The sequence below is a fragment of the Carassius carassius genome, chromosome 10 (genome assembly GCF_963082965.1).
Source record: "Carassius carassius chromosome 10, fCarCar2.1, whole genome shotgun sequence".
NCBI classification, from domain to species: domain Eukaryota; kingdom Metazoa; phylum Chordata; class Actinopteri; order Cypriniformes; family Cyprinidae; genus Carassius; species Carassius carassius.
Genome location: NC_081764.1, coordinates 15,354,529 through 15,370,279, shown reverse-complemented (window position 1 = coordinate 15,370,279; position 15,751 = coordinate 15,354,529). Strand labels below are relative to the sequence as shown.

The following is a 15,751-nucleotide window of genomic DNA, read 5'->3' as shown; positions in this document are numbered from 1 at the left end:
CTCGTTTACGTCACCCACAAAGCGGAAGGAGACACAAGGAGTCAGCAGTGTTTTGATTTGAGGGCGCGTGCAAACGTAAAGAGAATGTCGTGGCGTGTGTCCATTGCAAGATAGAGCTGGCATACCACAACTAGGGCCCTATGATTTCCGCAATGCAGAAAACGTGGAGGGAATCGCGGAATCCAGTCATTAAAACGGATTTTACAGTTTAACGTGGAATGGCACAGAATTTGCCAAATTTTGAATGAATTAATCAAAAATAGGTCATTGCACTTACATCAAATCACGATATGGACTAATATCTGTAAATATTAAGCCGGAACAGTCCATTTAAATATGAATCCTGTATGTTCTGCGTGTCTCTGTTAATGAATGGCACAGAAGCGCGTCCCTGTTTATTTAAGCCTGGAACACACCAAGCCGACACCGACGAACTAGCGCTGATGAAAGCCAACTGTGTTGTCGCCTCGCGTTGGGGTAAAAAGCTGCACTTGAACACACGAGAGAACTACTGCCGACTGTTAGGTAGAATGCGCGTTCTGCGCCTGCGTGTAAATGTGACAACTGTCTATTTCTGCAGATATATTCGTCTATATTCGTCATTCAAAAAGGGAAACTGACGCTGCCGGCTGAAGTTATACAAACCGTAAACAAAGCAGCGCGTGCTTACTGTTTTGAATATTAATCCTGCTAAACACTTTCTTTATTCCACTCCTCTCGTGTTAATATTGAAATATTCGCCAAGGAACAATCAGGTAAGATGACATATCATTAGAACAGCCTCTATCTGTACCGTTTTGACTTTGCACCCTGTTTTGCTATTATTCTCGTCCACTGACTCGTTCACTAAGCTGAACAGCCAATCAGAGTTCCCTCTTTCACCGACGGCCCGACGCCGATTCAACATGTCGAATCGGCAGAAGAAAAGCCGACGAGGACCAATTTCAGCCGACGGTGCGGAACACACTGAGGAAACTTAGTCGGCCAATGCACAAAAACTGCCCGACGGCCGACCGAGGGCTTCGCGCCCTTCATGCCACTTCCCGCCGAAACGGGTGTGGCCCAACCCTATAAAAGGAGCTCGAAAAGGCTGACTCACCTGATTTTTCATCTCTTCAGCGAAGCTCACGCATTGCTGGATCACGAAGGAAGCAGCGGGACAAGCCACTTCTGAAGCTGCTGGCCTTCACCGCCTTCCACTGCCGTTCCTGCTGCGCTCTCCGGCGCACATATCCTTTTCAGTTCTGTTATATCCAACTGTTCTTTATGTGTGTGTGTGTGTTCGCCCTGCGACACACACTCGTAAAAGAGCTTGCGTCTTTTTTAAGATGCCTTCCTGCGGCTCGTCAGAGCCCCACTCAGCGAGGGAGACCGGTACGTCATCTGTGTCTCCTGCCTGGGTGAAGATCATGCAGCGCTCGCTAACGCCGGATGCCCTCACTGCGAGCTGTTGCCATGGTGACTCTGAGGACTCGCTTGGCCTTTTTCTCTGAGCCTGCATTCTCCGCTGCGCTGAGGCGCCGTAAAAGCGCCGCTTCCAGCGGATTCCGGAACCGTCTTCAGCTCAACCGAGCTCGCCGGTTCTCCCTGCTTCACCGGCCTCCCCTGCATCGCTTCACGATGGGCAGCGCCCGCTGTTTGCCGCCACGTCATCCGAGGAGGTCGATCTCAGGGCCGCGTCGGGGGAAGAGGACACGCGCTCTCTGCTAGCTTCGGGCAGTGAGGGCTGGGCGAGCTCAGAGGATCTCGAGCCTTCTGCTCAGAAGCCCAGCAAACGAGCTGACATCGAGAAGGAGCCGAGGCGAGTGCTCACGCTGGCCGCGACGAGTCTCGGCCTCGAGTGGTCTGCACCAGCGCCCCCCCCCCTCTCGTTCCCGGCTGGATGGTAGTTTCCTTTCGGATGAGCGTACTTCTCAAAGCCCGCCTCATTTCTTCCTGAGCTTCACGAAGAGGTGGCAAAGGCTTGGAACGCTCCATATTCAGCGCGAACTCGTTCGTCTGTCTCACTAGCATTCTCCACACTGGATGATGCTAAAAACAGGAACTACCAGTCACTTCCACCGGTGGAACAGGCGATAGCGACGCACCTTTGTCCACCCTCTGCTGGACGGCGGACGAACGCAGTGTTGCCATCTAAAGCCTGCTGCTTGACGTCACCTCTGCTCGCGCGAATCTTTTCTGCTGCTGAGCAGGCTGCGCACTACACACGATGGCTGCTTCATCGAAGCGCCGGTGTACGAGTTCCGCTGTGGCCGAGCTCTCACCCAAGCGCGCCGCTGTGTCAGTTCCAGGAATTGTGACTGTCTCAGCGTTTTCTGCAATGCGCAAGCCTGCACAGTTGCCCGCTTGCCTGCACACAAAAGCCGTTATCACAACAGCTTCAGCAACGCAGCTCGAGACCCCCGTTCTCGCTCTACCGGCCGTCGCCCCGCACTGCGGGGACCGCGGCAGAGGATTACGGTGAGGCCGGGAGCCCCGAAGCCATCCTAGGAAAGCGCCGGTGTACGAGCCGCCGCGGCCAAACTCTCACCTAAGCCCGCCGCTGTTTCAGTTCCAAGGATTGTGACTGTTTCAGCGTCTTTTGAAATGCGCAAGCCTGTACGGTTGCCTGCTTGCCTGCACACAAAAACCGTTATCACGGCTACCCAGATATTTCCCGAAAAAGGTGTAATTTCTGGTGTCCCGGCCATGGCCGATGGTGCTATAAATGTAGTGACGATGCCCACTGCTCAGTGCCCATCTCCACATATAAGCACAGCTCTTCACACAGGGCTCGCGCCCATAAAAGCGACTCAGGTCGATCGTATAGTAAACGTGCCCACTCCTCAGTGCCCACAATCACTATGTCACACGCGTCATGTGGTTTCTGTAAAAACGAAACCCGTGAACGTACATTCTGCCCAGGCAGACAGCGAGTCGAAAGCAGTAAATGTGCACACTTGCAGCCCTCAGTTACACGCAGACATCACGAGTCCCACGGGACCCGCTCAGCCCTCCCTCAATCGGTTAAGTGCCGGGACGGGGTCGAGGAGGAGCGATCTGCCAGCTGTGATCAGCGCGCTCCCTGCCTCAAATGCCACAGGCGTAACGCCCATGTTACAGCACACCGAAGCGCCGCCGTTGCCCAGTCAACAGAGCGCGCTTCGCATCCAGCCCTTAGCCATTCATGCAGATGCATGGTCATCGCTTCCAGGGGTTTCGGATTGGGTGCTAGGCATTATAAAGAGAGGCTACTCGCTACAGTTTTTTCGACGCCCTCCGCGCTTTTTAGCGCGCGTCGAAACCACGGTCAAAACAGAAGTAGCACACATACTTCGGGCCGAAATATCAAAACTGTTGAGCAAAGGGGCTGTAGAGCCTATGTCTCAAGCTCAAAGCGAGGGGGGGCTGTACAGCAGATGCTTTCTAGTGCCCAAGAGAGATGGGGGTCTCAGGCCCATACTGGATCTAAGACAGCTGAACAAGGCATTGGTGAAATGCAGTTTCAGAATGCTTACGACCAGGAAGCTCCTCGCGCATATTCGCAGAGGAGACTGGTTCATGTCAATAGATCTGAAGGACGCGTATTTTCAAATACAGATAGCGTCAAGTCACAGGCGATATTTGAGATTCGCCTTTGAGGGCCAGGCATACCAGTTTACAGTCCTGCCGTTCGGCTTGTCCGTAGCTCCTTGTACGTTTACGAGGTGCATGGACGCAGCGCTCGCTCCTCTCAGACTCAGAGGCATGCGAGTGCTAACCTATTTGGACGACTGGCTGATTCTGGCGCAATCACGAGCGGAGCTCGTGGAGCACAGGGCCGTTTTACTCGATCACCTCGAGAAACTCTGTCTCAGTGTCAACTGGACGAAGAGTTCGCTGAACCCCAGTCAGACGATACTGTTTTTGGGTTTAGCTCTGGACTCACGTTCCATGACGGCGTGGCTGTCACCACAGCGCGCGTTGGGCATTCAGCGCGCGGCGAGTTCTCTCCGCTGCGGCGTGACCGTTTCGCTCAGAGAATGTCAGAGGATGCTGGGTCTCATGGCCTCAGCATCTCCGGTTCTGCAGTTGAGCCTGCTCCGCATGCGCCCCCTGCAGTTTTGGCTGAAAGCGCGGGTATCTGGTCGACTGCGTCTCAAGGTCAATCAGGGCTGCGTTACAGCCCTGAAACCCTGGATAGCAAACGACTGGTACCAATCAGGTGTAAACCTGGGGACTTCCTCGGAAGTGAAGATGGTGTCGACGGACGCCTCCACTTCGGGATGGGGAGCGCTGCTCGAGGGCAGACCGTCCTTTGGCCTGTGGTCAGAACGGGAAAAGCTCCAACATATCAACTGTCTGGAAATGCTGGCAGTGGAGAACGCGCTGACGTGCTTTTGTCCCCGAATCAAGGGCCGCCATGTCTTAGTCCGTTCGGACAACATGTCTGTGGTGTCCTACATAAATCGCCAGGGCAGTTTCGGGTCCCGAAACCTGTACAGGCTGACAGAACGCCTCCTGGTTTGGGCTCAGCGCAACTTGCGCTCGCTGAGGGCAGTTCATGTGCCTGGGCTACAGAATCTGGGTCCAGACAGGCTTTCCAGAAACAACATTCCTACGGGCGAATGGTCTCTACACCCGCAAACAGTCCGGCTGTTGTGGGAGAGATTTGGCAGGGCGGAGGTGGACCTCTTCGCGTCCCACGAAAACGCTCACTGCCCCGCGTTCTTTTCCAAGAAGAAAGCACGCTGTCACGGATAGGGATGTAACGATATCAAAATCTCACGGTACGATACAATTTCGATATTGACCTCACGGTACGATATTTATTGCGATATTGTGGAAAAGCTCACGGTATTGTTAAATAGCCCACGATAGTGTTTGTGATGATAATAGAGAAAAAATACCGACATTTATTCTGCTTTTGCCAGTCAACAGGCAATTTATTGTTGTATTTATGGATCCATGACAACATAAAACACTGATCACATAGTGCTTTTAAAGTGCAAGTTGTAGTCAGGAACATCAATATTCTGTATAGTAATATTTGGTTGCATAACTGATTCTTCTGTGCAATGTTCAAGTTAAGAAGCAGCTAGAACAATTGTAAACAATAGGCAATTCCCTTTAAGTGCAAACAAAGATCAAGTTAAGTCAGGTTTAAATGTGCAAGGCAAATAAGGACAGCCTTTTAAAACTGGTATTTAGAAACATAACTTAAACTTAAATAAAATAGTCAAGTCAAAAAGCCTTAAAAAAAACACTGACCTATCATTTAGCTTATGTTCACGTTTTTCATCAGAAAGATCAAAATATCTACATTACAAGAAAAAAAAAAAGAACAGTAAAAAAAATCCTTAAACTGTCTGGCAAAAAGCCTTCTGAAAAACACTGAACTATTCTTTAGCTAATGTTCAAGTTTTTCTTTAGAAAAATCAAAAGATCTACATTGCAAGGGAGAAGAAGAGACCTCTGGGCATTTACAATATCCCCTGCTGTTGAAAATACCCTTTCACTGGGCACTGAGGTAGCGGGTATACACAGGTAGGTCTTTGCTAATGAAGACAGAATAGGATACCGCCCTGCATTGTCTCTCCACCACTTAAGAGGGCAAGCAGACAGTGAAACTAATGCTTCTTTGCAGTAAGAGTCAATTTCTGCCTGAATTCCACCTGTGACTTGATTACTGCTAAAAGAAGAGCCAAGGAGGTCCTCAAGGGCATGCTTCTTAAGAGGAGGCACAAAGCTCGCGCTGCTGTCGTCCAGATCTGCTGGATGTGGGCTCCTGGGCAGCACATCTTGGTCCTGGTTCATAAATGATAAAAATACATTATATCAGCATTTTGTTACATTTTATTGTATTTCTCTCAATTTTCTCTATGGCACAGCTTTAACATTTTTTACCTGTTGTTGCATCTGTGATGCTTTGAACTTTATTCTTTCAAAGACGTCCTCTCTCTCTCCACTGCCTAGATGTTGCAAGGTCCGAAAGCGTGGATCCAACGCACTGCTCTCCTGCATGAACTTTTCATCCTCTCCTTGGTATCTGTCAGTAAGATCCTTCAGAATGGCTACCTTCATCTGAGCAATGGCATTTGAGTCATGATTATCTGTGGCCATGCTGTCTTGAATCATTTGTTTTAGTGGTGAAATGAGAGATATTGTTGGTTGCAACTCATCACAGAGAACAGTTGTGGCCTTTTTTATTGGTAAAAGAATCTTCACAAGATCCTCTGCATTTGCAATGTCAGATGTGTCCAAAGTGTCAATTTCACGTGACTTGTGTCTCAGTTCATCACTCAGTAGGGCTGCAGCAACAGCTTGTTGCTGTTCAAGATAGCGCTCCACCATGTCCAGAGAGCTATTCCATCTTGTCACTACATCAATAATGAGTTTATGTACAGGGAGATTGAGTAGTTTTTGTTTGGTGGTCAGCACGGCTGTGGCTGTAGAACTGCGGTGAAAAAAACTTGCTACACGTCTGACTCTACCGAGGAGGCGGCTCACTGCGTTGACCTTTAAACCTGCTTTGGAGGCCAGGTTTAGTGTGTGCGCAAAGCACCGTATGTGAGGGGACAGTTCGGCTTCCTTTACTGCTACTCGCATGTTGCTTGCGTTGTCAGTAACAACAGCGATCCTTGTTCCAATCTTGTCCAGCCCCCACTCTTTGACTGCAGATTTAAGGACTTCAGCTATGTTTACGCCAGTGTGTGATTCGCTAGGCTGTCTAGTTTGTAAAACGTAACTCTGCATTTCCCATTCACTCGTCAAAACATGTGCCGTAATAGTGATGTAACTGTGAGTCGCTCTTGAAGTCCACCCATCAGTGGTAATAGCAATGCACTCGGACTGTTTAAGGTTCAACATGACACGTTCTTTTGTCTCACGGTAAAGAGCAGGGAACACAGTTTGACTAAAATGAGCCCGCGACGGCATTTGATACTTCGGCTCAAGCTTGGCCACTAACCTTTTAAATCCTTTGCCATCTACTGCAGAAAAGGGACGTAAATCACACGCTATGTATTCCGCGATGTACCTCGTGATTTCTTGAGCCCTTGCGCTGTTGTGTGGCATAGTTGTTGAAAATGCCTCCTTCAGGGTTTTTTGACCGGACAGGACTTTCTTTGTGAGAGAATCTGCAAACTTTTCGGGATGATGGGTCGTCAGATGACTTCGCATGTTGCTTGTGTTTCCTGTGTTGTATCGCAGTTTACTGTGGCAGTGCTTGCACATAGTCCATTGTCTGTCCACCACCTTCTCTCCTTTTGTGTTTTTTGACACGGCGAAACCAAAATGTTTCCAGACATCTGATTTAAAAGCTGCAGGGGCTGGCACAATCTCAAATTCGGGGTTGTTGTTTTCATCCTTACAAGTATCGCTGTCGGCCATGCTGGCTTTGCTGTGAGCTTGTGTGGACAGCGTGCAGCGTGCAATCCTATTGGCTTAACAACGGTTGTTGTGACAACGCAGCGCAAAGGATCATGGTCTATGTAGTTAACAATGATTTGTTCCGCGGGACTGTGTTTATTCCTCTTGCTTTTTGACGGACACCTGTCCTTTTAATATTGTAACCCAACCACGACGATATCGAGACACGTTTACCACCGCGATAGCGCGATATCGTCAATATCGTTACATCCCTAGTCACGGAGATGGCCGTGCTGCCCGCTTTATGCTTTCCCTCCCGTCTCCCTCCTTCCGCAGGTGATAGAACGGGTGAGAGAAACGAGATGTTTAATACTGCTTGTAGCACCTTTTTGGAAGAACCAACCATGGTTCCCAGATTTGATGCGGTTAGCAGACATCGCCCCGTGGCCAGTGCCGTTGAGGAGGGACCTCCTCTCGCAGGCCAGGGGCTCGATTTGGCACCCTCAACCGGAGTTGTGGTCCCTCCATGTGTGGGCGCTCAACGGTTACCCGCTGATCTCTCAGTGGGAGTGCTAAATACCATCACTCAGGCTAGAGCTCCGTCGACACGACGGCTGTATGCCTCGAAGTGGTCTGTGTTCTCCAGCTGGTGTACAGCTCGGGGATGTTCACCCCTTCCTACAGGAGGTTCTCTCCTTCCTACAGGAGCTGTTGGATAAGGGCAGAGCCCCATCCACGCTCAAAGTTTTTGTGGCGGCCATCGCAGCGTTTTCTGAAACAGCGTTCGGTCAGTCAATAGGAAGGAATGATTTGGTCATTCGCTCCCTTAGAGGAGCTAGGAGGCTGAATCCTCCCAGACCTCCGTCAGTCCCTATATGGGACATAGCGGCGGTTTTGGAGGCCATGAAGGGTCCCCCTTTTGAGCCTATCCAATCGATTAGCCTCCAGCATCTGTCGTTCAAGACGGTATTCTTGTTGGCTGTCGCTTCAGTGAAGCATGTGGGTGACCTGCACGCGCTCTCGGTGAGCCAGTCGTGCTTGGAGTTTGGGCCTAATGACTCAAGGGTCATACTCAAACCTAGGCACGGTTATGTGCCAAAGTCCCTCAACACGCCGTTTCGGGCTCAGGTTATTGCCCTGTCTGCCCTGTCGGTGTCAGGAGAGGATGGAGACTCGAGTGTCTCGCTCCGCTGTCTTTCGACAGACTGAGCAGCTGTTTGTCTCGTTCAGTGGACGTTCCAAGGGAATGGCTGTTTCGAGACAGACTCTATCCAGATGGATAGTTGACGCCATAGCGTTAGCTTACGCTTCCAGGGGCCTTCAGTGCCCACTGGGCGTCAGAGCACACTCCACGAGGGGCGTCGCCTCGTCGTGGGCATGGTCTACTGGGATCTCCTTGCAGGATATATGTATGGCGACAGGTTGGGCCTCGCCGTCTACATTTATCAGGTTCTATAACCTGGAGGTTCCCGCCTTGCAAGCAAGGCTGCTGTCGGTATAGCCGAATCAGGGCCCTGATGGGAATTCTGAGTTTGTGAGCGTTATGCGCTGCCGACTGTTATATGGGCAGCATTGCGTAAGACCCGTATTGCCACATTGGTCAGGCCTTGCCTCGACTGTGTGATGTTGTATTGCCGCATCTACGGGTGCTGCTAGATATGGGACGGAGGGCCCCCCCCCTCTCCTGTCCTGGACTCTCTGTGAGTCCCTCGGGTGACTGTGCACTGTAAATCCTGGGCATTGCTTCAGGTTTATTGGTGTGTGATCCCTGCGCGCACAGCGTTTTACATGGGGTTCCCGTAGCGTCTTAGCTAAGACGCAGTACGAGAGAACTCTCGTAAGAGAACGTACTCGGTTACTAACCTAACCTCGGTTCTCTCTAGAAGAGGGAACGAGTACTGCGTTCTCTGCCGTGCGCACGATTCACTCTGGTTTGCTTCGGCAATGAAATAAATCAGGTGAGTCAGCTTTTTCGAGCTCCTTTTATAGGGTTGGGCCACACCCGTTTCGGCGGGAAGTGGCATGAAGGGCGCGAAGCCTGCATCAGCCTGCGCTCGATAGGCTGTGCACTTGCCGCAGAGCAGCCAATGAGCGAGCGAGCCGTCTCGCCTATGGCTGTGTGCTGCTGCAAATGTGCTTTACAAAAATTCAAAATTAAGGATAATTCTTTGCTTCAGTATTTCGTGAAAAGAGACTTTTCCCGTAGCGTCTTAGCTAAGATGCAGTACTCGTTCCCTCTTCTAGAGAGAACCGAGGTTATGTTAGTACGCTGGTATTATCACATTTTTTAATTTTCAGCACCGACTTGGCAGTTTAGTGGCAGTACTTGTGGCATCCCTAGTCGCCGTTTTACTGTCTGGTTGGGCCAGTCTGAAATACTGCTAAACAGCGGACATACTGCTAACCACTGATCTATAATATAGATGCGGCTTCACTGTCTGTTGGCAGTTTTGAACGCGATGAGCGATCTAGTCATATTTACATCAGTGCTGCTAACGCGTTTTAATTTCTTCTTCGCTGCTCTGAACAGGGGTTGCTTGTGGAAACACCGCACAACTTCCTGTGTTTGCAATGCATTCTGAGCAGCGAAGAAGAACCGTGCAGCGGTTAGGCAAAGCTAGCGGTCATAACTAAGAAAATGGTATCGGATCGGTATATGGGTTCATGTACTCGCCGATGCCAGAATTTGTTGTGGAATCGGTGATATTTCCGATACTAGTATCAGAATCTGAACAACTCTACTTTTTATTTAACAGTGCTGTCATATCAGTAGTAGTTTATTTTAGTATAAGCAGGTCTGTTCATGGAGGCTGCCATTTTGAGATCACATGACCAGCCCAGTGCTATTCACTTTTCACTGTTTCCATGTATGAATGTAAACTTTTGCTTGTGCAATAAATCAATCATTGCTATCTGTGAATTTCTACAGAGTTACTGGTAACTGGAAACATTTGTAATTGGTTTTGCATGGATTGGTTTTTAATGCATGACTCTGCATTTTTTCTTAACCATTATATTTACACAATAAAATATTGGGTAATACTGATGAACTACATTAACTGTTTTTTACGCATTCCAATTTTTTATACATTGATTGTAGTTTGCCATAGTAATACAAGTGATAAATGTCACAGTGATTAAATAGATTAACTAACCTAAACGAACATGATAACTAAACACTTGTTGGTGAATGAAACACCAAATATTGTCACTCATGCAGGATGCATAGTTGATTGTTTCTGTGAATGCCAGTGTGCCCAGATGCCCCACTGAGATGGTAATCTATCTACATAGATATATGGGGATTATGGTCAGTGTGATTAAAATGGGATTTGGAGTCTGCTGCTTGTGGATTAGATAACTCATCCACACTTTTACAGATTGTCTTGTCTGGTGCTAAAATAGGATCTATTTGATTCTGTAAGTACTGTTACTTAAAGAGTGTGGAAATTGTAATGCAAGATCTATCTTCGGTCAGCAAGCACCTAGTTTAAAAAATTATTTGGGTTTTTCAAAGTTTGAATTTGGCTTTAAAAAATGTCAAGAAATTAAGTCTATTCTGTGAGTGTACATGATGTTTTAAACAAAAGCAGCTAACAGGATTTAACCCTGACAGAAATGGATGTTGATGGTGCAGATACGCAATAACAAGAGGGCAAACTCATTAGAGTCTGTAGTTTTAGACAGCGATACCTTACAGCTTCTCAGCTGGCAGCTTCATTGAAAAGTATATGCCAAGCAGCAGTTTCGTCTGGGATGCTAGCCTTTTGTGCTGAGTTTCAAAGAAAAAGCCACATCTGGTACTGGTGAATAAGAAGAAGAGATTCAAAGGGGTAAAACATTTTAACTAAATTATTAGAAAAGAGTTTCAGAAATGGACTGTCTGTTAGAAGAACCCTACAAACCAATAACACAGATGTGCTACAGAAAGCATCAGATGAACTTGAAATAATCTGGCTGCTGGTTTTACTGTAGTTTTTGAACAGTTGAATACCCTTTCATAGTTTAATATATGATTTCATAAATGTTCCTATATTTCACAATGCTGGGCCAAAAAAGGGTGAGAACCATTGTTCTCTTTAGAGATGTACCTACAGATTGCTTAAAGAAGTATAATGGAAAATAAAATTGTTGTCAAAAAAAAAGGTCATAAATCATATTATTTGTGCATGCTCCACATGAATATTGTGGTTGTTGGGTTCAGAAACAAACAGTGACTTCACATAAAGTCCTTGAAACAGTGGAATACAGATGAGAGGAGGCAGTCATGTGACAGAGGCATGTCTGGAGTGATGATCAGAGTTTCTCTGTTGTGACTGATTCAGAGAAATCTTTTTGTAAACTGTTATTGTTTTAGGAAGGTTTGCCAACTGGCTTGTCTTGAAATGACCTTGAATTCCCCGGTGAAACTTTCAAAGAGAATGTTTATCTCTGTGATTCAGATTTGGTCATTCTCATAAATCTTCTCTGGGTTTTCTGTAAAGTTTTGTTGATTTGTTTATTTACTATTCTCAGAAACCTTGTTTGGAAAAAGACCTCAGGAGAGCATGTTTAATTCATCACTGCTTATTGACAATAACAGAGGGTGTTTTTTCTGTTTTCTAACTGAAATGTGTTCGAATGCTCTATTGACATTACTGACCCAAGAGACCTTTTGTTATGAACCGATCATTCAGAGGCCAGTCCTTCAAGCCAGCTTCTTACATGGATCGACTACTGCCACCTAGTGGCCAAGAGCCACAACACAATCATTGATTGTGCTTCTAACAAAATGTTCAGACAGTAGAATCTATTGTATGGAAAAAGCTGAACATTTTGTGTGATAAGTCCTTTATGTCTTATGTGGTGGGGAAATCAAAAATCTTTAGTGCCACTAGCTTGAGTAAAAAGGACAATACAAAGATTCAAAGATTTGTTTTTAACGAACATATCCCTTTAAATAAATACAGAGCGAGTCTGTGTGTGTACAATGCTATTTTTACGGGATGTTTTTTTCTCAAAAAACATTAGTTTATACTTCAGAATACTTCTATTCAGCAAAGACACAAATTGATCAAAAGTTATAATGCTACAAAAAATTTTTTTTTCAAAAATCCTGCTCTTTTGAGCTTTTATTCATTCTTTCTATTCTAAAAAGCCTAGAACTGTCATTTTATAATAATAGGCTATTTCACAATATTGTCAGTTTTACTTCAATATTGATCACACACATCATATATATATATATATATATATATATATATATATAGAGAGAGAGAGAGAGAGTTATTTTATATATTATATAAATATTCTATTTTATATATTTTGCAGGTTAACAATGTTGTAAACTATTATTGTAGATGGAATGAACCTAGGGTGACCAAAGCTAAGAAAAATAGCTCTTTTCATTCCTTGAATTTTTGGGCCTGTGTTACACAATAGTGTTACACAGTCTTGCAATAGACCAACTGTCAGTAATTAATGATTTTCCCAGGATACAGGCGAAATGAGTTTCTTTCTTCCATTTGCTAAAGTACAGACTTTGGATGCAGCATTGTTCCGAAAACCTGCTTAAAATAGGACATTAACCTTTTTCCTCCCTCGTTTAGTACGTACTTGCATATATATTTAGCTAATAAACTGCATCTAAAGGACTAAATATTTCCGCTACAGGATGTAGCTTTAAATGTTAAAGTGATGCATTAAGTAATTGGTCCTCAAGGACGTATATTGCTGTGCCAAAATGTATGATCGCAATGTGATCCCTATGCTTCTGCACAATAGCGTAATAAAGGTGTGTGGCTTTGGTGACAAGAGCTGTGTCATTCTGAGCTTCAGAATCCAATTAGTACTAGTAAATCTCTCCTATAGCATTAACTGAGGGAGGATGACTTGAACTTGAACACCACAGCAGGGGTGGAGTCAAATCATCTGTGTATGATTTATAGGGGTCCTCAGTGATCCAGTAAAACTGCTTTTTGTTTTCTTAATTTCACACTGCAACTTTTGAATTCGAGCCATCTAAATGCCAAAGTGATTTTTAATTAGAAATGTCATGTGGTGCTAATTCTTGATCCACCCTCTTTTAAAATGGTTTGTGGAACGGTCCATTGTTGAGGTGAGTTGACACTCATGAGTTAGTCACATTTCATCAGCCTTAAAGGAAGAGCTGCTGTTTTCACAAGTACTTACTTTAGGAGGAAAAATCAAACACAGATAAACACAGTAATGGGAGCTGGTCTTTGAAGCACATAATGACTGAATCAAACCAGATGCTGTAGTGGGATCAGACTTTTTGTACAGGTGATATTGAGGTATGTTAAGTTTTGAAATGTTGAAAGATTGCCATACTTTTTCAGTTTTGTAGTGTATGGAGTTAATGAATTGGATGTACAATATTTACTGTTTTATTGCACTTTGAGTCCAGGCTGAAACAAATACTTGAGAAATCAGACTGATTTGTTTCAGTGCTTTTTATTTGAAAAAAAAAAAAACAATACCTCAGGTCATATTTTAACAAAAGGTGGCTTAGCTTTACAGGAAGCAGAAGCAAACAATAATTCGGACAAGCTCCTATATTGCTATGGTGATGAGATCCTTCTGAAGCTGTGTTCTTCTATTTTAGTTGCTATGACACCTGTTACATCAGCAGCCTGTGAAAGTGAAAGGTACATGGGAAAGATAGTGCTCAGGGATTTGGCTGCCTAACCAGAAATGGTTTTAACACTATTAGTGCTAGTTTTGGTCCTAATCTCCACACAAAGTAGCTACAAATTTCTACTCCAAATATGTGTCATTTAAATTGCTTACTATAATTCACTTATTCATTGTGATTCTTTCTCAAACAATTCTGGGTTGAACCATTCATCAAATTCATGATCTCATAAGTATTCTCATTCCTCAATTACTTCATAATTCATAAGTAATTTTATGATGCATAATGAAAGCAATATTCACATGACTACCACTTTTTCAGACTTTTTATGTTCGATGATTAAAGTATAAAAATATCAGGGCTAATCAAAATCTAAACTAGATTTTTTAATAAAATTAGGTCAAATGGTTTATTTTCTTCTGAAGAATGAATGTATTAATGTAATGCACGCTGTTTATTTAATCTCAGTAATTTATCAGTTCACTGGAAGGTAATCCCTGTTCTCAGTCTATTGTAATCAGTAGGGCTAAAATGATTAGTCGACATTATCAACAACATCGACAATAAAAAATTGTCAAAAAATATTTTTAGTTTTCGAGTAGTCGTTTTATGTCATATGAACTTATGTAAGAGTCTGCAATAACGTGGTTTGACCAGTGTGGCGCTGTAGCGCAAGACTAATTCAGTTCTCCTGATGCAAATCAAGAAAAGACGGTGCAGGGGCGGCATTTTGTCACCAAATGTAGCTAATTTCTCATTGTAGCTGCATATTTTTTTTTTTTTGAGGTTTTTTATTTTTTACTTGGCCACACCCTGCTGTAGGCCTGTGACCTCTCACGTTTGCTCTCAATCATGCCAATGAGTGTCCACAGTGAACACACCAGTACGCTATGCCATGACGCGCACCACAATTTCATTGATTACATAAGGGGACCATCTACTCAATGCATGAACATCTTATATATATACTTACCTAATTTACTTATTTTAATTTAATTTAATATTACTTATTTACTTAATTTTCATATTTAGCGACTTTTTGAGGGTGGTTCTAGAGATTTTCTGAGGGAAGGGTTTGGCAACACTGGGCGGCAGTGCTTCAGAGCAAAGGCAGCCAAACCTAAAGCCGCTGTCAATAACAAAATAAACACATCAAAAACTGACAACGGTCAGTGAGAAGGCAGCAGTTTAAAACGCATCTGATTACAGAGATGTGGATGTAGTTCATTACTCCAGTAAGTCACATCACATCACATCACATTTATTTATTTAGTACTTTATGCAATAGCCTTAAATCACGCAGCTTTACAGTATTATTAAACATGAAAAACGAGTTAGTGACAGTTTCAGTTAGCTCACAACTTGACTTTCTGTTATAAAGCAGCTATCCAGTAAGGAGCAAGCAAATGATAAAATATTTTTATTGGTGGGGGGAAATAACATTGTAGCTCAGGACTGGCGTGGAGAATCACAGAAAGTGACCGAATTCAAGAACATTGTTGCGGCATCTCTTAACGAATAAACACCGCTAACTTGGAGAATGCAGTGAAAACTCCTCTTCTCGCGTCTGCCCTAGACCCTCGGCACAAACATCTCCGGTTCCTCGACGAAAACATGAGAGAAGTAGTAAGAAAAAACTTTTTGAATATTATCAGAATATTTTCCTTGATGCGAGTGGTGCGGATGCAGCCTCCGCCACCAACGATAAAGAGGATGCAATGCCCACTCATCGGAAAAGGCTGAGCCAGTTCTTCAGCGATGATTACAGAGAGTCCAGCCGAGACGAGT

At 45.0% G+C, this 15,751-nt stretch overlaps 2 protein-coding genes across 10 annotated transcripts in view; one reads left to right on the top strand and one right to left on the bottom strand.

Annotated features, from left to right (window-relative positions):
- Positions 1-15,751, top strand: part of LOC132151856 (protein Shroom2-like) — a 76,716-nt gene that overhangs the window by 36,510 nt on the left and 24,455 nt on the right. Inside the window, exon 1 of one of the 9 annotated variants that reach the window (XM_059560317.1) lies at positions 13,500-13,622. The exons of 7 other annotated variants lie outside the window; for them this stretch is intronic. The gene's annotated coding sequence lies outside the window, so the exon portion shown is untranslated. Of the gene's footprint in view, positions 1-13,499; positions 13,623-15,751 lie in introns of those variants that run through there. One more of the 9 variants, XM_059560314.1, reaches the window with a different exon arrangement.
- LOC132152248 (E3 SUMO-protein ligase ZBED1-like) lies at positions 5,365-7,350 on the bottom strand. The gene is made up of 2 exons (XM_059561061.1): positions 5,866-7,350; positions 5,365-5,766 (listed from the first exon to the last, which is right to left on the bottom strand). The coding sequence occupies exons 1-2, from the start codon at positions 7,348-7,350 to the stop codon at positions 5,365-5,367; spliced, it is 1,887 nt and encodes a 628-aa protein (XP_059417044.1).